Raw genomic sequence first — 25,628 nt, 5'->3', positions numbered from 1 at the left:
AGACCCCAACAGACGGCAGGATCCATGAGCCCACGTATGCACAATTGCCATGATTTTCTGTGTTTACAGTATAGTGTTTTTTCTATTATTTTTTTTTTATTTATTTTTTTGTTGCTTTATCTGAATTCATGTTACTGCAATGTACAATATTGAGTAGGCCTATTTGCTTTTTTGGTTGTTTGAAAATGTGCCTCCTGAAAATATGCCTTCTGAATAAACAGTGAAAATCAAAGACTGTAGTGTTTTATATAAAGTAGACTAGTGTGTTCCCCCTGATCTGAAAGTGTATGCATATGATGCAAGTATGTAATTTTGTCAGCAGAGTTACATTTTGACAAAGGAATGTTAGGTTTTGATAGCAGAGTTAAGGTTTTGATAGTAGAGTTTCAATTTGACACAGATGCGAATGGTATATTTCCCAGTGTTGTGTCATGTTTACTTGTGTGTAGAGTTTTGGCACAATGAGCGAAGTTTTGCAAAATGTGTTCAAGCAACGGGCAAAAACTGTAATGCCATTCATAGTTTCCATCCTTATGTTGTGTCTCCCTCTAGTGGGCAAGCAAAATGTATTTATTATACGTGTTTTAAACACTTATGAAAATAACATATACTGTACTACAGTGCTACACATACAGAACTCTCACCCCATCACACAGGTACCTGTGTAGCTCTCCGAATGGATCCATGTGGTACTGATATGGTACATATTCAGCTGCTACTGGATTTCACCAATACTGTATTGTAAATGTAAAGAACAGTTACACTTACCCGTACATATTCATCTCGAAGTCCTTTGACCCTGACACTGTTCCTCTCGAATGGGACCCTGTAGAGCTGCTTCATGGTGATGTTGTGTTTTCCCAAGATGCGTCTGATGGTGGTGATGCTCACATGGTTTATGTTGTTGAACACTTGCCTGTCTGCAAGTATTTTCTGTCGTAGCTGGTGGAGACGGATGGCATTGTCTGCCCTCACTAGGTCCACAACGGCAAGTTCCTGCTGTTGTGTGAGCAGGCGTTGGCGTCCTCCCCCAGAAGGTCTTCTAGTCATTCTAGAGAAATACAACCACAAATTGTCATCGGTTTGCTTATTTTTCATACAGTACTTTACTGTATATACTGTATCATCCACTGTACTGAAACATCTCAATATACTGTAAGTAATCATGGCAGGGGCATAGCACAAGATCCCGGGCGGCAGTCCTGATGGGCCCCCATGTTCCAAATAAACTATATTCCAGACTTTTCAAGGGCCCGTTCTCCCCTTGGGGCCCTGGTAATCAGTACTGGTTTTACCCCCAGTCCGACGCCCCAGAATCATGGTATGTTTCACAAAAACTACCACTTTGGCTGCAAAAGGAGCATTAGCACCCTGCAATACCCTTTACACGTGATGTGGTAATGTGATATACTGTAGTACAGTGCTGTAAATACCATCTGAGTAGAGTAGAAGGTAGAGAGGTGAAGACATACCTGTTTTCTAGTCGGAATGTTCTTATTACAGATGCCACTGTGAAGCGGCTTAGATGTGGGTGGACTCTCTGCCCAGCTTCCCTCATAGTCAGGCCATGGTTGATGACATGGTCCACAAAAGTTGCTCTTATATCATCAGAAATAGGGGGCCGTGCATGGCCTCTTCGACCTTGTCCTCCTCCTCCTCCTCCTCCTCCTCCTCCTCCTCCTCCTCCTCCTCCTCCTCCTCCTCCTCCTCCTCCTCACCATTTATCCGGGCTTGGGACCGGCACTGACATTGCACTACTTTGTGTGATGTCAGAGGCTGGGTTAAAAAATATATTTTTTATTTTTTTTTATGAACACGAGCCCATCATATTATCACTATATAAAAGTTTGGTAGTAAATTAAATATAAATAAATTAAAATGTAACTTTATAAATAAATATTTTTGTAAAAATGAAACATAAATACACATACTACCACTAAAAACATTTTTAAAAAATACAACTTTACATCTAAAAGAGTGAAGTGAACTTTTGAACAAAAGAAATGGACTGGGGCGTACTCGTCCAGCCACTCGAGATCTAACCCCTCCCCACGGCACGATTTACGACTCACCCCACAGTCAAATACTCCTGATCAACAGGGATGTTCTGCAGAGCCTTAAATAAAACCACTTCCTGGTCTTCTCCGTTAACAACCATTTTCCAGCAGAATGGCTTTATATTGTCCGACTTGGAGGAATGATTGATGCGGCGGCCAGACGTGTCTGCTAGTGTGTGACAGCTGCAAGGGAAGGTCTGGGCATCAATGCACAGGCCTTTCTCCCCGCAGATCCTCCGTCATAGATTCAGATCCTCCATCATAGCTCTCCCATAGAGTCAGTATGTGAGTGTGTCTGAGTGAGAGTGTGTAAGTGTGTCAGTAAGTGAGTGAGTGAGTCTGTGTGTGTGTGGTGGGTGAGTGAGTGTGTGAGTGCCTGTCGGTGTCAGTCCTCTTTGCCTCATGATTTTTCTCTGCGTGAGAAACTGGATGTGTGTCGTGAGAGCGAGTGAAAAGTGTCGATTGCCTGATTCTCAGCATTGGCAGCCCTGCATGAAGTCAAATTAATCTCCATAACACACCACTGAGGATTTGTTCTGCATGATATCAGCATTGACCAGCAGGTGTCGCTGTGTGCATTCCAAACCTGGAGAAATCAAACCACTTTTACACACATTTGCTTTTCCAGTGCGTGATCGCCGATCGGCACATGATTCGAGCATTTGGGCCGTTAACTACAGAGCAGAACGCGCAGCGCGCAAACACGGAGCAGAGAGCGCAGCGCGCCGAGTTGAGTAAAGTTGGCAATAAATTCACAGATTCGAACTTCCCGGGTCAATAACTCGTGAGCTAAACGTTGTTACTACACAAATAACACCTCTTTTTAATCGTAGTATGTAGACAAGCAGCTACAACCTATTTTTTCTCAAAACGAGCTTTCCCTCACAGTGGACAAAATACATTGATCTCTATGCGCAGGCGGCAGAGAGGCAGATCCGAAGGGACCGTCTGCAAAGTGCAAAACCCGAAAACAGTCAATAACTTCACTGTCACACACTATAGTGTCATCAAAATAAGTTCACACATCACTGCTGTCCTGATGGTTATACTACAACACTTATTTTGTATAAATATCTTTTTCCATCATCTTCATCTTCATCATCCTCACAGACTGAGATCAGTCCAGGCCGCTCTGTGACTCTCTCCTGTCAGTTGTATTCATATACTATATACTCCTGTGATTATTTGGTCTATTTTGAGGGAGTTGTGCTGTTGTGGGTGAATCAGACTGGTGTTGATCTGAAGACAGACTCCAGATATCAGATATTATTCTCATCAGATCAATATCGCTGTATCATCACTCTGACTACAACACTCCTGAATGAAGATGACAACAGAGAGTGGAGATGTCAGCTTACTCGCAGAAATAAACTCGAGACCTCAGTCAGATACACTGTCAAGTATTCAGGTGAGAAAACACTCTTTTCTGACAGATTTGTGAAAACTTCCACAGATTGGCTCTACTCTTTCTGATGGCTTCATAAGTTTTGGAGTTGTAAAATATTAGTGTTCAAAGTCATAAACTGCATAACAATCCTTATAATTCCCAATATTGGCCTCCTACATGGGTCATACAGTGGGGAGAACAAGTATTTGATACACTGCCGATTTTGCAGATTTTCCCACTTACAAAGCATGTAGAAGTCTGTAATTTTTATCATTTTTATCATAGGTACACTTCAATTGTGAGAGAATCAAAACAAAAATCCAGAAAATCACATTGTATGATTTTTAAATAATTAATTTGCATTTTATTGCATGACATAAGTATTTGATCACCTACCAACCAGTAAGAATTCTGGCTCTCACAGACCTGTTAGTTTTTCTTTAAAGGTCCCGTTCTATGCGATTCCATGTTTCAAAGTTTAGTTAGTGTGTAATGTTGTTGTTAGAGTATAAATAATATCTGTAAAATTATAACGCTCAAAGTTCAATGCCAAGCGAGATATTTTATTTAACAGAAGTTGCCTTTCAAAGCCTACAACGAACGACTCGTTTGGACTACACCCCTCTACTTCCTGCATTCATGATGTCACCAGAACCGTTTTTGGACTAACCTCTTGTTGCGCTCCCACGGAGAAGAGGAAGAGTTGCGTTTGTAGAGTGTGTTTGTTGTCATGTCGGCGAAACGCTGTTATTTTCATCCTGGAGTCAGATCATCGTTGTTTGGCCTTCCCAGGGACGCTGTACTTCGAGATCAATGGTTACAATTTATGTTTAACTCGGTTCCCGAAAATTATAATCCACATGTAAAACTATGTTCAGCACATTTTTCTGAGGACAGCTTCGTCAATCTCACTGAGTTTAATACCGGATTCGTACAAAGATTACACTTGAAAGATGGAGCAGTTCCCTCTTTGTCTGGAGAAGGCGTTGTTTATGGACCACAACCGGTAAGTGTATTTTATTATTTAAGTTGGTGCGTTTAACAGTTTCTGTAACTTAAAGGGCAACGCTGTTTAGCTTTGTTAACTAACGTTAGATGGTAATTGAAAGTAATCCGACAATTTTTTTTAAAAACTATACACAACAAAAAATGATTTTATTAGGTGTTACGGTACTTTTTGTATTTCTTTGCAGCAGATGTTTTCAGCCTCCGTTGGCATTCTGTCACAGTTACCACATGTACACCTATAAAACATATATTACTAATCAAAACTCGTGCTCACGTGCAACTAAGGTAGGAATAAACAATGCACTTATTTTAAAAATTCAACAACACCATCGTTAATTCGAAAAAACATATACCACAAGCTTTTATAACAGTTTGTAACATTTAACATTACAATTTAACCAATTCAAGGTAACAGCCAAACGTAAAAGTATGACAACTACTAAATAATCAGCTTACCATTGTGAAACATCCTGCAAAAGTCGTGTTTGCACAGGTTCTTCATCTGTGTTCTCCGGGTCTGATTCCGGCTCAAATTGATACGGTAATATTACAGACCTTTCCGGGCAACGTGCGCTAAGCTGCTGGCGAATCACAACACAGGAACCGCTGGCACAATCAGAACTCGCTACGTATTTCTGAAGGAGGGGCTTCATAGTACAAGGAAGTCATCAGCCCGTTTTTATGACAGTGAAAACAGCGGTATACAGATAAGTAAATTTTGTGAAAACTACTGTGTTTTTTTACACGCGAAACATGAACACATGTTACATTGCACATTATATACACAATCAAAGCTTCAAAAACATGCGAAGAACGGGACCTTTAAGAAGCCCTCCTGTTCTCCACTCATTACCTGTATTAACTGCACCTGTTTGAACTTGTTACCTGTATAAAAGACACCTGTCCACACACTCAGTCAAACAGACTCCAACCTCTCCACAATGGCCAAGACCAGAGAGCTGTGTAAGGACATCAGGGATAAAATTGTAAACCTGCACAAGGCTGGGATGGGCTACAGAACAATAGGCAAGCAGCTTGGTGAGAAGGCAACAACTGTTGGCGCAATTATTAGAAAATGGAAGAAGTTCAAGATGACGGTCAATCTTCCTCGGTCTGGGGCACCATGCAAGATCTCACCTCGTGGGGCATCAATGATCATGAGGAAGGTGAGGGATCAGCCCAAAACTACACGGCAGGACCTGGTCAATGACCTGAAGAGAGCTGGGCCCACAGTCTCAAAGAAAAACATTAGTAACACACTACACCATCATGGATTAAAATCCTGCAGCGCACGCAAGATCCCCCTGCTCAAGCCAGCGCATGTCCAGGCCCGTCTGAAGTTTGCCAATGACCATCTGGATGATCCAGAGGAGGAATGGGAGACGGTCATGTGGTCTGATGAGACAAAAATAGAGCTTTTTGGTCTAAACTCCACTCGCCGTGTTTGGAGGAAGAAGAAGGATGAGTACAACCCCAAGAACACCATCCCAACCATGAAGCATGGAGGTGGAAACATCATTCTTTGGGGATGCTTTTCTGCAAAGGGGACAGGACGACTGCACCGTATTGAGGGGAGGATGGATGGGGCCATGTATCGCGAGATCTTGGCCAACAACCTCCTTCCCTCAGTAAGAGCATTGAAGATGGGTCGTGGCTGGGTCTTCCAGCATGACAACGACCTGAAACACACAGCCAGGGCAACTAAGGAGTGGCTCCGTAAGAAGCATCTCAAGGTCCTGGAGTGGCCTAGCCAGTCTCCAGACCTGAACCCAATAGAAAATCTTTGGAGGGAGCTGAAAGTCTGTATTGCCCAGCGACGGTGCCGAAACCTGAAGAATCTGGAGATGGTCTGTATGGAGGAGTGGGCCAAAATCCCTGCTGCAGTGTGTGCAAACCTGGTCAAGAACTACAGGAAACGTATGATCTCTGTAATTGCAAACAAAGGTTTCTGTACTGTTGTATTACAAATTTATTAAATGTTTAATTTAGGTTGCAACAGTAAAAGTTGAGTACATTGAAGTTAGATTCTGCTCAGCAAAGTTGCAATTCCTGTTTTCTCCATTGTAAGTTAAATGAGTCAGATCACTGGGACATACCTGTCAAGTATCCCGTTTTGGCCGGGAAAGTCCCGTATTTTACCCTTCTTTCCCGCCGTCCTCCCGTATTAGTATTTTCCCGTAAATCTCCCGTATTTTAACCTGCGTTATTAAAAAATAATAATACCCCGCCGGGCCGGGCGGAGTAAAAAAAAAAAAAAAATACATTCCCAATCTGAGCTCTGTCACTACCCTCGCAATAACTGCCACCTGCAGTAGCCTACATGACTACAGGTGGCAGTTGTCGCGAGGTTAGTGTGTGAGGTCAGATGATGAGTGACAACGCGAAAAAAAACAAAAAAAACAGAGACGGATGATGGCTACGACAGAGACGGAAGGCACTCCTGCCAAAAAACCAAAGCCCTCATGTAAATACCAAGAATGCAAAGTCTGCAACAAATTTGTAAAATAACTCACTAAAAGAGTACAGAAAAGTTATGTGAAATGAACAATGTGCTCTGTTTAGTGTCCAAGTTTAGTGTTTTGTTCTCTCATATTTAAAATATATATAAAAAAAGAAAAACTGTAAAAGACAAGCAATGTTAAATGAACAGAAAATATGCAAATAAGCCTTTAAATAAATGCTCTTCATATATACCCCTTTGTGTTTTCATATAGGGTGGGGTGGTGGGACTGCTCGCGGTGGGCGCAGGAAAATTTCCCTTATTTTCAAATCCCAAACTTGACAGGTATGCACTGGGACTAGTTGAATAGTTATGCTGATTGGATTGAGACTGGTAACACGCTGGAGTCTAGGGCGGTTCCTTAACCTGTATACTTAATTTACATGCTTTGTTCAACCTCAATGTAAATCCCTCCCCCTAAATGTATATAAAAGTGCAAGGCAACTTTATTTAGATTAGACTTGATGAACTACAGAAATGGAAGAATAAATCTCTTCTGCTTATAAAATCCATCTCAAGTCTCCTGGTTTCTGCTTCGATGAAGGAATAAAAGTTTCCAACAGTACCAAACAATAAGTTCTGCTTTTCTGATGTATCAAATACTTATGTCATGCAATAAAATGCTAATTAATTACTTAAAAATCATACAATGTGAATTTCTGGATTTTTGTTTTAGATTCCGTCACTCACAGTTGAAGAGTACCTATGATAAAAATGACAGACTTCTACATGCTTTGTAAGTGGGAAAACCTGCAAAATCGGCAGTGTATCAAATACTTGTTCTCCCCACTGTATATGATATATTGCATAAATCAGACGAGTGTATTAAAGCCTAGTATGACCCATGTAGGAGGTCAGGTTTAGGAATTATAAGGCTTATGTCCTTCATTCAAGCTGAAGGTTTATTTGCAGAAGCTCAACTGTGTTTCACTCTCATATAAACCAGGAATAAATTATACAGTAACACAGTACTACAGTTATACAGTAATACAGTACAGTCTCTTCTCAACTACAGCCACTGTAAACTGTGATGATGGAACACAAACTGCATGTCATGATCAATATGAAAATATGATTGTTAATGTCCTACAGGCAGGGTCCGAAATTAACTTTTTGGCTCACCTGCCACGGGGACTGGTAGATGAAAAAATCCACCAGCCAAGCATATTTTTTACCGGCCAAAATAATAAACAGCCTTTTTTTTTGTCACATATACATTCATTTTAGTACATTTAATTGAGATAATAAGGTAGGCCTATTATGTTGAATACAACCATAAAAAAAATGTCCAGAGAAAAATTATAATAAAGTAGGCCTATAATAATAAAAAAAAATCTATATATTGATCAGAATGAGAGAAATATATGAAATATTACTATCATTGGGATGAAAATGTCAGTTTTGTCAGTTTTGTTACCTGACTCATGTGGAAGGGAAGGCAGAACGTACTTGGTTACTTACGTAACCTCGGTTCCCTGAGAGATAAGGGAACGAGTATTGCGTTGCAACCGCTATAGGAAAACTCATTTTCTCGAGAAAAGAACGGCCATGGTGTGGAAAGCAGAAACGTTATGCACGATCCGCGAGTGCTGAAGACATTCTGTACGGACTTTAGATTGGTGCGCGCCCTTTGCTCTCCAACTGCCAGCAGGACACAAATGGGCGGCGACCGCTTCTTCCAGTGCGGGAGCTTCACATATCCTTTTTCCTCAGCGCCGTCAACAGATAGAGTGTTAACTGTACGTACACACCGCCGCCGACTTGAGCTGCAAAGAAGCTCTGGCCGCCCGTCAAGGACGCTTGTCAAAAAGTACGGGGAAGCTTGACGCTTGACGCTTAGGTGTACGTAGTGATGTGATTTTTCGATTGCTCCGTTCTGCCGTGAGTGTTTTTGCTTCGGTGCTGTAAGCTCCGTCTGAGCCTCGTATTTCCTTGTTTTGAACCAGAATTTACTACAATTTCTAGTTGTTTATACTACTACTAAATACGGCTTGCCCAACATCGCTGGCTTCCGTTGCTACTAGCACAACACGGTAGTAATTCGCTAGCCTGCTAACGCGCCACCCGTGCGCTCAGCTATTTTTATTTATTTATATGTCTCTCGCGCGCTCGCGCCTTTGAGTTCATAAAAGCTCAGGTGAGTAAGAATCACTCAACAAACACGGTGAGTAATGTCTTGTCCTGTTATTATCATGCGTCGCGTCTGAATGCGTTGTTTTTGGAGCTCTATCGATTTGATTTATAATTCTTGATTTTTCTCGCTGCCTGCTGTGAGTGTGTTTGCTTCGGAGCTGTAAGCTCCGTCTTAGCCTCGTATTTCCTTGTTTTGAACCATCATTTACTACAATTTCTAGTTGTTTATATTACTACTAAATACAGCTTACCCAACCCTGACGCATAACACGCTAGTAATTCGCTAGCCTGTTAACGCGCCACCCTTGCGCTCAGCTATTTTTATTTATTTATTTTCTCTCGCGCCTTTGAGTTCATAAAAGCTCAGGTGAATAAGAAACACTCAACAAACACGGTGAATAATGTCTTGTCCTGTCATTATCATGCGTTGCGTCTGAATGCGTTGTTGTTTTTGGAGCTCTATCGATTTGATTTATAATTCTTGATTTTTCTCTTTAAACCCGCTTACAACGAACATTTTCTACTCTTCCTCACTGAGAAGCACTACTGCTCAAACCTCATTGTTACAACGCGGACTGTTGAGCAGACGCGTCTCAAGCCTATTAGTGATCCAACGCTGCATACTCTTAAAGGTTACAACGTCCGTGGATCACGGCTGAACGCGTCTTCTCCACACTCACTTATAAACAAACACTTTTTTTTTTCGCCTATCGTGCGTCTACTCTACACCCCTACCACTAAAAAACCTCATAGTTACAACGCGGACTGTTGAGCAGACGCGTCTCAAGCCTATTAGTGATCCAACGCTGCATACTCTTAAAGGTTACGTCCGTGGATCACGGCTGAACGCGTCTTCTCCACACTCATTTACAAACAAACTTATAATATAAATTAGTATTAATATTGATAGCATCACTGGTAGCTTCGTTGCTAACTCACTGTCCATCTGTTAAAATGGCGAATATATCAGATGTAAGTAGTCTACCGCTTGGTGCAGGTGAGGACACATTTGAGCTTCACGCACTGCAGTCTGAGCTGGAAGCTGTTGAGAAACAGATCCACAACCTTTTATTGAGACAGGCCGAGCTGAGAGACCGGTGTTTGGCTCTTGAAACATCACGCGCCGACGCACACAAATCAGTGTTTAACGTTACTAACCCGCTGACTCCGACCGCGTCTACTCCGTGCGTTCCTCAGCATCGGTCGCAATCAGCCATGGTCTCGTTCACTCCGGCTCCAACACGCCACCACGAAGCCTGGGTGGTTCCGCAGCGGAAGACGCGAGTCAGGTTTAGACCAAGACTTTCTCCGACCCTCCCGGTTTTCGAGTTATCGACACAAAACCGCTTCTCCCCTCTACGCGAAACAGAACGCGATGCTGTGATCATCGGCGATTCCATCGTTCGGCACGTACACGCTACGTTAGGTACAAGTAAGGTGCAAAGTCACTGCTTCCCTGGTGCTCGTGTTTCTGAAATCGCTGCTCGCGTTCCCGAGATCCTGAACGGTGACGAGCGCGTCGGAACTGTGGTCCTGCACGCGGGAGTGAACGACATCAGGCTGCGCCAGACGGAGATTCTGAAGAAAGACTTCAGGAATCTAATCGATACGGTACGCAGCACATCGCCTGAAACAACGATCATTGTGTCAGGACCGCTTCCCACGTACCGACTAGGGCATGAAAAGTTCAGCAGATTATTTGCGCTAAATGAATGGTTAATGTCATGGTGCAATGAGCAGAAACTGCTCTTTGTAAATAATTGGAATCTGTTTTGGGAGCGTCCTAGGCTTTTCCGTGCTGATGGCTTACACCCAAGCAGATTCGGAGCGGATCTTCTGTCAGATAACATCTCCAAAATGTTAAATACCCTTTGACTAGTAACCAAAAGTCCAAATCATAGTCTTTGCTGCACCAATTCAACTGATATAAATACTAGTGTAGAACATTGCATAGAAACCGTGTCTATTCCTCGTTTAGTGAGATCAAATAATAAATCTAATGCAGGATCTAGGAAAAATCTAATTGTTATTAAAACAGAAAATGTTGCTATTAGTAAACAAAAACTATTTCTAAAGCTAGGTCTTCTAAACATTAGATCACTCACACCTAAGGCAGTTATTGTAAATGAAATAGTCACAGATAATAGCTTCGATGTACTTTGCCTTACTGAAACCTGGCTTAAACCAAATGATTATTTCGGTATTAATGAGTCTACTCCTCCTGGATACTGTTATAAGCATGAGCCCCGTCTGATTGGTCGTGGCGGAGGTGTTGAAACCATTTATAAAGATATTCTAAATGTTACTCAGAAAACGGGTTATAAGTTTATTTCATTTGAAGTACTTGTACTAAATGTTACGCTCTTAGATGTTAGAAAAACATCCCTATTATCTCTAGCCTTGGCTACCGTATATAGACCGCCAGGGCCTTACGCTGATTTCCTAAAAGAGTTTGCAGATTTTCTCTCAGACCTATTAGTCAATGTCGATAAAGCATTAATTGTTGGAGATTTTAACATACACGTAGATAATCCAAATGATGCGTTAGGAGCTGCGTTTACAGATTTATTAAATTCATTTGGGGTCAAGCAAAACGTCACCGGACCAACTCATCGTCTTAATCATACACTCGATTTAATTATATCACACGGAACCGATCCAACCGATATAGATATCATTCCACAAAGTGATGAAGTCACTGATCACTACATGGTAACTTGCATATTACGTACTGCTGTAATATGTCATGCGGCGTCGCGTTATCAACCAGGCAGAACAATCCTCCCATCCACCATAGATAATTTCTCAAATTGCTTATCTAATCTGTCTCAGCTGCTGCCTGAACCCAAACAAACAGATGAACTAGAAGAACTAACTAGCACTATGAGCACCATTCTCTCTAGAACATTGGATGTGGTTGCACCTATTAAATTAAAAAAGGTCAGAGAGAAATATAAAGCACCATGGTATAACAATACTACGCATGTTTTAAAGAGAGAAACCCGTATTTTAGAGCGTAAATGGAAACAAACTAATTTAGAGGTCTTTAGAATCGCGTGGAAAGACAGTATGTCACGTTATAAAAAGGCCCTAAAAGCTGCCAGGGCTGAGCACCTCCGCAAACTAATAGAAAACAACCAAAACAATCCAAGGTTTCTATTTAACACCGTGGCTAGACTAACAAATAAACAGACGTCACCCGAACAAAATATCCCGTTACAGTTCAGTAGTAATGATTTCATGAACTTCTTCACTGAGAAAATAGAAAGCATCAGAACCACAATTATAAACGTTCAATCTTCAATCGCGCCTTACAATTCAGCTTCAATTATCACCCCGAAAGAACAATTACAGTGCTTTACAACTATAGAACAAAAAGAGTTAAATAAACTTATCACTTCATCTAAAACAACAACATGTTTATTAGATCCTATACCAACTAAACTACTGAAAGAAGTGTTATCTGTAGTGGAAGAGCCTCTCCTCAATATTATTAACTCGTCTTTATCTTTAGGTCATGTTCCAAGAACATTTAAACTGGCAGTTATAAAACCTCTCATTAAGAAACCACAATTAGATCATAATAATCTAGCAAATTATAGACCCATTTCAAATCTTCCATTTATGTCTAAAATATTAGAAAAAGTGGTGTCCGCTCAACTGGGCTCTTTCTTGCAACAAAATGATATCTATGAAAAGTTTCAGTCTGGATTCAGACCGCATCATAGCACTGAAACTGCGCTCGTTAAAATCACAAATGATTTACTTTTAGCTTCTGACCAAGGCTGTATCTCAATACTAGTTTTACTTGATCTTAGTGCTGCGTTCGATACTATAGATCACACAATACTCTTAGATCGACTACAAAATTATACTGGTGTTCAAGGACAAGCACTAAGCTGGTTCAAATCATACCTATCTGACCGCTACCATTTTGTCTATTTAAATGGAGAAAAATCGATCATAACTCCAGTAAACTATGGAGTGCCGCAGGGATCTGTATTAGGCCCTCTGTTATTTTCAATATATATGATGCCACTTGGAAATATTATAAGGAAACATGGAATTAGTTTCCATTGTTATGCTGATGACACTCAAATATATATTTCATCACGGCCGGATGAAAACGCTACATTTTCCAAATTGACAGAGTGTGTTAAAGATATAAAAGATTGGATGACGCGTAATTTTCTTTTATTAAATCCAGACAAGACAGAGGTAATACTTATCGGTTCAAAAAACCGCCCACAAAACCTCGCACAATACAACTTTAACATCATAGGATGTCCTGTTACTTTATCCTCTACAGTAAAAGACCTGGGTGTTATACTCGATTGCAACCTGTCTTTTGAAAATCATATTTCTTATGTTACAAAAACAGCCTTTTTCCACCTTAGAAACATTGCTAAGCTACGTAATATGCTATCAGTTTCTGATGCAGAAAAGTTAGTTCATGCATTCATGACCTCGAGACTGGATTACTGTAATGCTTTATTAGCTGGTTGTCCTGCATCCTCAATAAACAAGCTACAGTTAGTCCAAAATGCCGCCGCTAGAGTTCTTACGAGATCAAGAAAATATGATCATATAACACCGATTTTATCATCACTGCATTGGTTACCTATAAAGTTCCGTATTAATTACAAGGTATTGCTACTGACTTATAAAGCCCTAAACGGCTTAGCTCCAGTCTATTTAACGGATCTTCTATCGCCCTATAATCCATCGCGCTCTTTGAGATCACTAAATTCAAGGCTTTTGGTCATACCTAGGATATCCAGAACCACCAAAGGAGGGAGAGCATTTTCACATTTGGCTCCAAAACTCTGGAATAGTCTTCCTGATACTGTTCGTTGCTCAGACTCGCTCTCCCAGTTTAAAACTAGATTAAAGTCGCATCTCTTCAGCCAGGCATTCATATAATCCTACAGTTCAAACTACAATCCGGCCTCTAGCTCATAAATGCCAGAGGAGAACTGGCCCCCGACTGAGCCTGGGTTCTCCCAAGGTTTTTTTTTTTCTCCATTAAGGCACCTGATGGAGTTTTAGGACACCATTAGGTCACTTGATGGAGTTTTTCGGTTCCTTGCCACTGTTGCCTTTGGCTTGCTCAGTTGGGGATATTTTGGGGATATTTAATTTAATTTTATCAATCAATAAATTCCTCTTGAAACAAACTTTGTTGTATTATTTAAATTTAATACTGTGAAGCTGCTTTGATGCAATCTGTATTGTGAAAAGCGCTATACAAATAAACTTGACTTGACTTGACTTGACTTAGGCCGGTCTGAATAGTGAATGCGCGCGCGCGGCCAGCTCTCTCTCTCTCTCTCTCTCTCTCTCTCTGCTCGTTCTAGAGGCAGAAGAGCGCGTGCGCGCTGAAAATTTCAAATTTTGGTATAAACATTCACCCGCCAGTGTGGCGGATAGCCTTTTGAGATTTACTCGCCAAACGGAAAATCTACCCGCATTTGGCGCTTGGCGGGTGTTAATTTCGGACCCTGCCTACAGGTGATTCGTCTGAACATTCATCTTCTGCAGCTCCAGTCGCTTCACCAACACTGATTCCAGTCAGAAGCTCAAACTCTGAGAAGAAATTAAGCCGAACTACAGCAGCAGCTCCTACACAAGGTTCATGATCACATGATCACTGTATAAATAGTAGAGGTGGGCATAGATTAATTTTTTTAATCTAGATTAATCTAGATTAAAATGGCTCATTTGAATTCTGCCGAAGGCATTCAGAATATGTGTGCTACCCAAATAATGACTATAAAAGTAAGTCTTTGAGAACGGGTTTCTCAAGCCAGGTGGCGCATTAGACCAGGGGCTCATCTCCTGTTTCCAAAATGCATCATAAACTGCTTGAGAAAGCTGTTCTACTCATAGACTGTAAAAGGTTACTACTGTACCGTTACCGTCCGTAGGCAACATTAGGTAGGCCTATGTTATTATCAACTACTATAGGCTATCAATTAGGGATGGGCGATATGGCCTAAAATCTATATTGTGATATACATTGCAGCCTCTTGCGATAACGATTTACAGTATATTATAATAAATCCATTTCAGAACAGATTACACAGACCCATGCTAAACAACTGCTAAATGTATTTTTTTTTAAAGGGTGTATGTAGTTTTGAGAACATATATTGTGCAAAACTGTAAGTATACAACATAATTTTGCAGATAAATAAAATTTAAGTACACTAGCTGCAGAGACTTAAGTAGGTCTAATGTTTATTATGGCTTGGAGCTTATGAAACCCCAAATTTAAAATTAGAATATTGTCTAACTGATGTCTTTTCAGTTAAAAAGAAACACAACAACGATTCTTAAAATCGAGATGATGTGCTACACCACTAAGCAAGGCTGGATTAGTACCCCCAGGGGCCCCTGGGCACTGAAGCTCATGGGCCCCCTTCCCCTACCTGACAACCACACCCTCCAAAGGAACACACACCAGGTGTGGGATTTAACATGCCAATCACTATTGATCAAAAGCTGAATGACTAGTTCACAAGACAATGATACGAAATAAATTTTTCTGAAAAGTATGGCTGCATGATTTGGGGAAAATGTCATATTGTGATTATTGAGGTCAATATTGCGATATGCGATTGCGATATAGTAAACAAATGGTTTCATGAGTTAACTTGCTTATTTCTCAAGTAAAATGCACACACAGATTAGTGATAATGCTGAAATTTGTAGCCCATTTCTCAACTCAAACTAGAAACAACAACTAAATGCACTGTGTTTTCAAATTAAAATAAATTCAATATTGTTATTTGTCTCAATAATACAAGAGTTAAAAATAAATGTCATATTTACCTGTGCCTGTCAAACAGGTAGACCTAGGACATATACCGAAATTGTCAAACTGCACTGCATAAATTATAAATTAAATATAGACTAATCCTTATTATAGCAAAAAAAAAAAAAAAAAAAACTTTAGTCAACAGCAGTGAGTCATTTTCTCTGTTCTTTTTGTTCTTTGATTAACTTTACTGACAGAAAGCTTTATTGGCTGCTGTCTCTTTAAGACCAGCTGACGGAGACGCGGCTCTCGCACGCGCCAATGGCGATTCTAGGGGGTGGCCTGGGGCCACCCCTGAAAGCTCATTGGCCACCCCTGCGGCCACCCCAGATCTGATAGGTAGGTCAAGTTCGTCAACACAAGAAACGAGAAATGTTGTCAATCAGTGATGACAGCTGATCAACTGATTTAGGGCCAGTTTCACATTTTTAACTAACACAGGAACGGTCGTACTGAGACTGTGAGAGCTGATTTCTGCTCAGCGGACGTTTGGCCATGCAGGTCAGATGACCCATGAGATAAGAGCACGCGCGCTGCACGGTGCACCTGCTGCTGCTGGTCCGTGAAACAAGAGGACGGTCACACAGTTGCAACAATACAACAACGATAAAAACGCTGGAATCAGTCGATTGAGAGGTATGGTCGGGACCCAACGCAACAGAGTGCGGCACGGGAATATAGATCTGATGGCCGAGTGCGGGCGCGGGCGGTAATGCACACGTGTGTCGATTCGCGGGAGTCGGGACTCCCGCAAAATAGAATTATCTATAAATTGAACAAATAAAAACGAATAAATTGTCATTCATCTGTTGCACAAAAGCAACAAGAACAACTAAAACAAAATAGAAACTATTTACAGGCCAGAGTCTCTATTTATAACATGTTTGCAGCGTTGAACAATGTAACCAATCACAGACATATGTGTTGATTTCTTGAACGCAATGGCCAATCAGATGCATTTAAGATAGAATCCCCTCACCACTCAAAATTGACTTTTTGTTTAGTGCTGAATTCTGCATACTGGCAAATCATCTATTATATCAAACAAAGTGTAGATAATATGAAAGATTAATTATGCTGCCAGTTTCATTGATAATAACAGAGATTTGTGAGATCACGATGAACTGAGATGTCAGCTTTTTAGGAATTATTAAGTGAGAAATCCGTCCCGCGCAGGTCTCTAATGTAGACTTTAAAAACAAACCACTAACATTATATTTACATTAACAGTAGCCTAGGCTGCAATCTAGTGTATGTAAACCTTTTTGCAGATAAACACAAATGCATTTTCGGACAAGTTAATGGCCAAGTTAATTGAGTAAATAATATCCCCCTCTATGGCAATTAATAACAGACTATAGTAAACACATTTCCTAAATAGGCCTGTGACTATATCTTACATTTTATGAAATAGTACCATTATTTAAAAATAAAGTTTGCACTTTGTTACTATTATTAAAATCCTCTATTTCCTCTAATCTTACATATAAGAGTTTAAAGGTTTACATAACATTACTTTATAGTATATATGGCCACCCCACTCTAGTTTTGTGTCCCATCTTGGCCACCCCAGTAAAAATGTCCTGGATACGCCACTGGCACGCGCCTCATTCTTTCACAACTCTTGACGTTCATCATAAGACAGCTCTTATGTTATGAAGATACTCGACAAAACGGACATTTTGGCATAATTGTGTGTGTTATTGTAAGTTCAAGCACGAAAGATAACTGTATTCTGGCGTGCTGTCTGTGCGCACGATACTGGCGCGCGCGCGTCTTTCTGTGTGTGTGTGTGTGTGTGTCACAGTCAGACTTTTGTCTTGTCGCACATGAATTGTTTAAAAGCATTTGCATGAATAAGAGATCATATAATGTAATATACACTTTTTAAAAATTCTGATTGGATAATTATCAAGATCGAGGCAAAGCCTTGTGTAGGCCTATACTATTTTTATGTAGCAGCGAACGTGGCAAAAAAAAAAAAAAAAAAAAAACTCCGATCACGGAGGGCCCCTCTCTGCGCAAGGGCCCCTGGGCATGTGCCCAGATTGCCCATATGGTAGATCCGGCCCTGCACTAAGATATATTGGAATGGGAATAATACGCGCGCGCTGGTATTCAGTGATATCGTGTTTCGTTTTGAATTTGAGGTGGTAGAACGGATTAGTCGTGTGTTAACTTACCGAACTTTTACCCCACACACTCTGTATATAGTTTGCTGCTGCTCGTCTGACGGCTTAAACCCGAACCAAGTCCAAATAATGGATGTTGCACCGATCTTTTTCACCAGCTTTCACTTTCAGCCGTGTTTACTTAAGATGACGACGAATATGCGTTGCAGCCGGGTTTACCTCGCGGCCGCGGGTAGATTGCGTCATCATAGCTTGTGTAGTATAGAGCCATCTCCCAACCCAACTTGGAGAATAGATTAACGGCGATATTTTTTTTATCGCGCGATAAGAGTCTCGCGTTAACGCAGCACGTTAACGCCGATAACGGCCCACCACTAATAAATAGATTTATTTTTGGTGAATGGCAATAGTCATTCTCCTCCTGACAGCTTGAGAGTGAAGTAAGAAGATAATAGATGACAGACTCGTGCACATATTCATAATTTCTGTGATGTGAAGCTCAAGTATTATGTGATGATGATGATGTTGTGTATATGTGGCATTATGTGTTGAACTGAACTAACAGACGTGATCCACAGATCCAGCTGATACAGCATCAGAAACTGAAGTCTGTGTGTCTGCTGGATCATTATACAGAGGTATGACACGTTCATTTATACTGACAGCTTTATAACATTAAACTATCAGTCAGTCTGTAAATGCTTCATCAATAACTGTTGATAGTTGAATACCCTTGACTTCAGTCATGTACAGTTTCTCTTCTTCCTCTCATGTTTCCTGCAGTGATTGTGATTATTGTTGAGATGGCAGTGTTTGCTGCTCCTACTGTGATTCTTCTTCAGATCATCTGTGCAAGAAGAGCTGGTGAGTTTTGAGCCGCACACAATCTGATGATTCACACTCATCTGATCTGGAACAATCTGCAATCATGATAAAAACACATACGAGAGGTCAGTCAATGCTTTTATTTTGCAGGGAGGAAGGACTCGAAGCACCCAGAGGAAATAGAGATGCCGACAATATTAGAATAAAATACTGATGAGTTTAGAGCCAATCTGCAGCAATATTTACAATAGCAAAAACTTACAGAGAATTGTTTGTTTTATTTTCTTCTCGGAGAACAGGAAAAACTCTGAGCACCCTGAAGAAATAGTGACTATCAAGTTTAGATTTTGCAAATAACAGGCAAGATTTATTTTCATTTATATGAATGAATGAGGCATTTCATTTATTTGGGTTTTATGGATATATTTGCCTACAGTATTCAAGTTCATTTTCTTGTGCTTCATATGTAAACTGTTTTACATATATTATTAAATACGGTTAAGGACAGACTCAGACTGTATACAGAACATCTATATGTTCTGTGTGATGGAGCTGGTTTGGTGATTCTTGTATCTTGTCTGTTCATTTCTTTTTTAGCATCTTTTTTTTTCATTTTGATTAATTGATTCAAATTTTCTTAATAAAACCTCTGCAGTTGTTTAATATGTCTCCTTTCCTGAGATGTTTGTTACAAATATGGTGATTCTCTAGTCTGGCTATCACCAGACCAAGCTCAATCTTTTAAGACTGAACATTAGTCTGGGGAGTCTGCTCTGTATTTCTACTGCACAAGAGGCGTGATCAACAGGCATAGTTCAAATGACTCTGTACGCAATTGGATAGTCGTTCAACCAATCAGACCAACGACCCGGGTGACGTACTTTGCTGCGAAAACTCCAGGCAGATAATGTGTCAACAAACATGTTGGTTTGTAGCATTGATCAGCGGTTTGCAGCATGTTTCTTTACTAAGAGTGGGCTTTAAAGCTTATGGAAAACACGTAGGTCTGGAGTAGTGAGTTTTGGTATAGAGGAGCAGAGCCAGTGGTTGTTCTGTAGGCAAACATCAGTGCCATGAATTTGATGCCGGCTGCGATTGGCAAACAGTTCAAGTTTATGAGGACAAGCGTCTCTTCGGCTCGATAAAGACACTTTTGCTGTAGCATCTGGATCAGTTGCAGAGGTTTGACAGTGATGCTGGAAAGAGAGAGCATTACAATAGTCCAGTCTGGAGTGAACAAGCGCTTGGACAAGGAGTTGTGAAGCTCCGATAGGAAGGGCCTGATCCTCTTAATGTTGTATAAGGCTAATCTGCAGGACCGGGCAGTTCTAGCAATGTGGTCTGTTAAGTTCAACTGATCATCAATCACAACTCCAAGGTTCCTGGCTGTCATGGATGGAGTTATGGTTGATGAATAAGCTGAATGGAGAAGTTATGTTGAAGTGTTGGGTTGGCTGAGACCACAAGCAGTTCTGACTTCATAAGGTTGAGTTGAAGGTCCTTCAACCAGCAAGAAATTTCTGTTAGGTGAGCAGTGAGCGGTCCCAGAACTGAGCCTTGAGGCACTCCAGTAACAATATGATAACAGTGATGGGATAAACCATGTTTCTGAATGACAGATCCTAGTGATGACATGTAGATGGAGAAGAGAAGCGGTCCCAGCACTGAGCCCTGAGGCACTCCAGTAGCTAGATGATAGCAGTGATAGCAAAAACCATGTTTCTGAATGACAGATCCTAGTGATGTCATGTAGATGGAGAAGAGAAGCGGTCCCAGCACTGAGCTCTGAGGCACTCCAGTAGCTAGATGTTGGGTCTTAGATTCCTCACCCATCCACGACACCCTGAAGGACCTACTGAGAGGTAAGACCTGAATCATTGGAGTGCTGTTCCTGAAATCCCCTCTGCTTTATGTTTGACAGGAGGATCTGGTGGTTAACTGTATCAAAAGCAGCAGACATATCCAGCAAGATGAGTACTGATGATTTGTAAGCTGCTCTTGCCAGTCTCAGAGGTTCAATAAATGAGAGCAGAGCAGTTTCAGTTGAATGACGCTTTTGAAACCAGACTGGCTGTTGTCCTAGAGGTTGTTAAGTGTAAGAAAGGTAGATAGATCGTCGAAAATGACTTGTTTAAGTGTTTTAGCAATGAATGGAAGAAGGGATACCTGTCTGTAATTCCCTAGAATTGCTAGAACCCCAATAGCAGTGGGGTTACCCGAGACTGCTTAACCTCCTGGGGTCGGCAGTCGGGCCGGCAAGACCAGCTCGCTTTTTTTCTTAGTGCAAAAGAGACTCAAAATACTCTGTTGATTTTGATCTTACATATAAGTCTTATACATCATTCAATGCAACTGGTAAATGTTTTCTTTTATTTGTGTACACTCATAATAAAAACAAAATGTTGTGTTTTTCATAAAATTAAGAAAATAAACATGATGCGCGTTCTGCCGTTTCTCTCAATGTGAAGTTCATTCTGAAACGCGACAGAAAATGATCTGTAACTCAGCGAATGCCAGTCATACTTACATGAGACATGTCTTTACAAAGCTAGAAGTCTCTATTTTTAAATTATGTAAATTATATAAAAAACAAATATTCTCTGTTTAAGTAATCAGTATGAAAGCAACGAGATGTACAATTTCTCAAACGCGTCCTCATTAACTCTAATGTGACCACACCCACGCGCGCACGAGCAATTGACATGCAAATTGTCCACGTGAAGGAACGCAGACCTGTAAACGCCCTCATTGCCTCTAATTAAAGCATTAGACTTACTCAGTCCTCTGATTTTCATTGAGTTTGGAAGACACATTGTGTTTGTGCTGTGCTGTCCTGTTTACGTTGGATTTACCTTAGAAGAATTAGAAGAACGCGATTTGCAGATGAGAAAGATTTTTAAGGTAAGACATTTCCACCCATGTTAAGTAAGCATAGTAAGCATGTTATTGTTGTGTAAACTTTACATTGTAGCAACTAGTCAAACTGGTGCCAGACTATGAAACATGAAGCCTAATGTCGTACATGTATATAAATTTAGCATTGAAAGGTATAAATTTGTATAATGTATGACACGAGGATGTTTTTATGTACAATAATAAAACAAAGCATGATATAAAAGTCGGCTAGTACGAGTGTTTACTCTAATATGGTGAATATTATAATGTTTAGACCCGTGTTTACTGTTAAATACTGTGTTTGTGTATATCAGCTCAAATGTAGATACAGTATGTATAAAGTGGTAACTATAATGTTTCATAGTTTGGAACGGCTCGATCGCTTCAGTAAATGTTCTCTGCACGCGCTGTGAGTTTGAGTCAGTCGCGCTGCGCGTTTGAAGAGTAAAACGCGCCAAATATTACGCTTCATGTTTTTACTACAGAGACTCATGTGAATGTTGAAGTCAGCAGGACTCATCAGTGGCATCTGGTCCCTGTAAAAAGAAGTAAAAACAGTGTTGAGATGAACATGGTAAAATGAAAAATCAAACATCTTGGAAATGAAGGGTATGTACTATGTTTCAGGAATGGCACAAAGGTGTGTGACTGTTCAAGTCTCTATCTTTAGATCAGTGTGTTAAATGTGCTTTTTTGTCCTTTGTTGTGTATCTTTTGTCACGAAACAGTTAACGTGAGACGAGGATACAGATGCAGAGGAAATTTATTAGTAACATGCAGACAAGGTACAAAAACTCAAAAACTCAGGACTCCAGGAACGGGGAAACTCGGACAAACGAACCAGCACAGGACTACAAACACAGGGAGGCTAAATAGGGGAACAAACAAGGAGGGTAACGAGACAGACAGGTGGGACAAATAAACCAATAATCAGATAACAAGATGGGAGGGGCTAGACAATAGACAGGAGCACATGGCCCAAAATAACAAAACACCCATGTGCAGCACAAGACAGGACAGGCATGTGACATTACCCCCTCCCTACGGAGCGGCTACCAGACGCTCCATAAGACCAGGGCGGGACGGGAGGGACAGACCAGGGCGGGACAGGGGGAACAGGAAGGACAGACCAGGGCGGGGCAGTTCGGGAGGCCAGGGCAGAATGTCAGTCCATCGGGCGGCCAGGGCGGAGACTTTCCCTCGGGCGGCCAGGGCGGAGACTTTCCCTCGGGAGGCCAGGGCGGAGACTTTCCCTCGGGCGGCCAGGGCGGAGACTTTCCCTCGGGCGGCCAGGGCGGAGACTTTCCCTCGGGCGGCCAGGGCGGAGACTTTCCCTCGGGCGGCCAGGGCGGAGACTTTCCCTCGGGCGGCCAGGGCGGAGACTTTCCCTCGGGCGGCCAGGGCGGAGACTTTCCCTCGGGCGGCCAGGGCGGAGACTTTCCCTCGGGCGGCCAGGGCGGAGACTTTCCCTCGGGCGGCCAGGGCGGAGACTTTCCCTCGGGCGGCCAGGGCGGAGACTTTCCCTCGGGCGGCCACGGCGGAGACTTTCCCTCGGGCGGCCACGGCGGAGACGACCCCTCGGGCGGCCACGGCCCCTCAGGCGGCCACGGCGGAGACGACCCCTCGGGCGGCCACGACCCCTCAGGCGGCCACGGCGGAGACGACCCCTCGGGCGGCCACGACCCCTCAGGCGGCCACGGCGGAGACGACCCCTCGGGCGGCCACGGCGGAGACGACCCCTCGGGCGGCCACGGCGGAGACGACCCCTCGGGCGGCCACGGCGGAGACGACCCCTCGGGCGGCCACGGCGGAGACGACCCCTCGGGCGGCCACGGCGGAGACGACCCCTCGGGCGGCCACGGCGGAGACGACCCCTCGGGCGGCCACGGCGGAGACGACCCCTCGGGCGGCCACGGCGGTGAAACCCCTTCGGGCGGCCACGGCACAGGAACAGACACCACCGGCTCAGGAACAGACACCACCGGCTCAGGCTCAGGAACAGACACCACCGGCTCAGGCTCAAGAACAGACACCACCGGCTCAGGCTCAAGAACAGACACCACCGGCTCAGGCTCAAGAACAGACACCACCGGCTCAGGCCCAAGAACAGACACCACCAGCCCAGGAACAGACACCACCGGCTCAGGAACAGACACCACCGGCTCAGGAACTGGAACTGGCACCACCGACTCAGGAACAGGAACTGGCACCACCGGCTCAGGAACAGGAACTGGCACCACCGGAACTGGCACTGGAACTGGCACCAACGGCTCAGGGACTGGAACTGGCACCACCGGCTCAGGGACTGGAACTGGCACCACCGGCTCAGGGACTGGAACTGGCACCACCGGCTCAGGCACTGGAACTGGCACCACTGGAACTGGAACTGGCACCACCGGCTCAGGCACTGGAACTGGCACCAACGGCTCAGGCTCAGGAACAGACACCACCGGCTCAGGCTCAGGAACAAACACCACCGGCTCAGGCTCAGGAACAGACACAGGCTCGACGGCGGCCATCTTGTCAGGGGACACAGGCTCGGCAGGCGTGACGTGAACAGGCTCGGCGGCGGCCATCTTGTCTGAAGACACAGGCTCGGCAGGCGTGACGTGAACAGGCTCGGCGGTGGCCATCTTGTCCGAAGACACAGGCTCGGCAGGCGTGACGTGAACAGGCTCGGCGGCGGCCATCTTGTCCGAAGACCCAGGCTCGGCAGGCGTGACGTGAACAGGCTCGGCGGCGGCCATCTTGTCCGAAGACATAGGCTCAGGAACAGTCTCTGACTGGGCAGACGTGACGTGAACAGTCTCTGGCTGGGCAGACGTGACGTGAACAGTCTCTGGCTGGGCAGACGTGACGTGAACAGTCTCTGGCTGGGCAGACGTGACGTGAACAGTCTCTGGCTGGGCAGACGTGACGTGAACAGTCTCTGGCTGGGCAGACGTGACGTGAACAGTCTCTGGCTGGGCAGACGTGACGTGAACAGTCTCGGGCTGGGCAGACGTGACGTGAACAGTCTCGGGCTGGGCCATCTTGTCCGAAGACTCAGGCTCGGCAGACGTGCTGTGTCTCCTCCACGCATGCAGTACCACTATAGCATAGAAGAGATGCACGGCCCTCCTGGCCATGGCAGGACTGATGATAGGGAGTTCTGGGACCACCGGAACTGGGACCACCGGACTCGGGACCACCGGAACTGGGACCACCGGAACTGGGACCACCGGAACAGGCATGGAGGAAGTCTTCCTTCTCCTCCTCCGTTTCGGGACCACCGGAACTGGGACCACCGGAACTGGGACCACCGGACTCGGGATCACCGGACTCGGGACCACCGGACTCGGGATCACCGGAACTGGGACCACCGGAACTGGGACCACCGGACTCGGGACCACCGGAACAGGCATGGAGGAAGTCTTCCTTCTCCTCCTCCGTTTCGGGACCACCAGAACTGGGACCACCGGACTCGGGATCACCGGAACTGGGACCACCGGAACTGTCACGGAGGGGTACTTCCCTCTCCTCCGTTTCGGGATCAGCGGTGAAGGCTCTCCTTTCAGCTGACTGTCGTCAGCCGTGGTCCTCTCCTCCTCCAAAGTCCTTTGAGCACACCTGGCGAAGTATTCCAATAAGGAAATAGAAGATCCTTTCTCCTCTTCCCGAGGAAAAATCTCACTCCGCTGTATCCACATAGTAGGCTGGTTCGTTCTGTCACGAAACAGTTAACGTGAGACGAGGATACAGATGCAGAGGAAATTTATTAGTAACATGCAGACAAGGTACAAAAACTCAAAAACTCAGGACTCCAGGAACGGGGAAACTCGGACAAACGAACCAGCACAGGACTACAAACACAGGGAGGCTAAATAGGGGA

The 25,628-nt window shown here is 43.4% G+C and overlaps 1 protein-coding gene across 1 annotated transcript; it reads left to right on the top strand.

Moving 5' to 3' along the window:
* Nucleotides 1-1,525: 1,525 nt before the first annotated feature.
* LOC309478487 (uncharacterized protein) lies at nucleotides 1,526-22,408 on the top strand (the record flags this gene model as incomplete). The annotated part of the gene is made up of 7 exons (XM_082142064.1): nucleotides 1,526-1,582; nucleotides 3,075-3,465; nucleotides 14,627-14,716; nucleotides 18,616-18,675; nucleotides 18,821-18,901; nucleotides 19,013-20,087; nucleotides 20,119-22,408. The coding sequence occupies 6 exons, from the start codon at nucleotides 1,526-1,528 to the stop codon at nucleotides 19,066-19,068; spliced, it is 735 nt and encodes a 244-aa protein (XP_081998190.1). The 3' UTR covers nucleotides 19,069-20,087; nucleotides 20,119-22,408.
* Nucleotides 22,409-25,628: the final 3,220 nt, after the last annotated feature.

This window comes from Leuciscus leuciscus (assembly GCF_965113295.1).
Source record: "Leuciscus leuciscus genome assembly, chromosome: 1".
Classification (NCBI taxonomy): Eukaryota; Metazoa; Chordata; class Actinopteri; order Cypriniformes; family Leuciscidae; genus Leuciscus; species Leuciscus leuciscus.
This window is presented reverse-complemented; position numbering and strand designations above follow the sequence as displayed.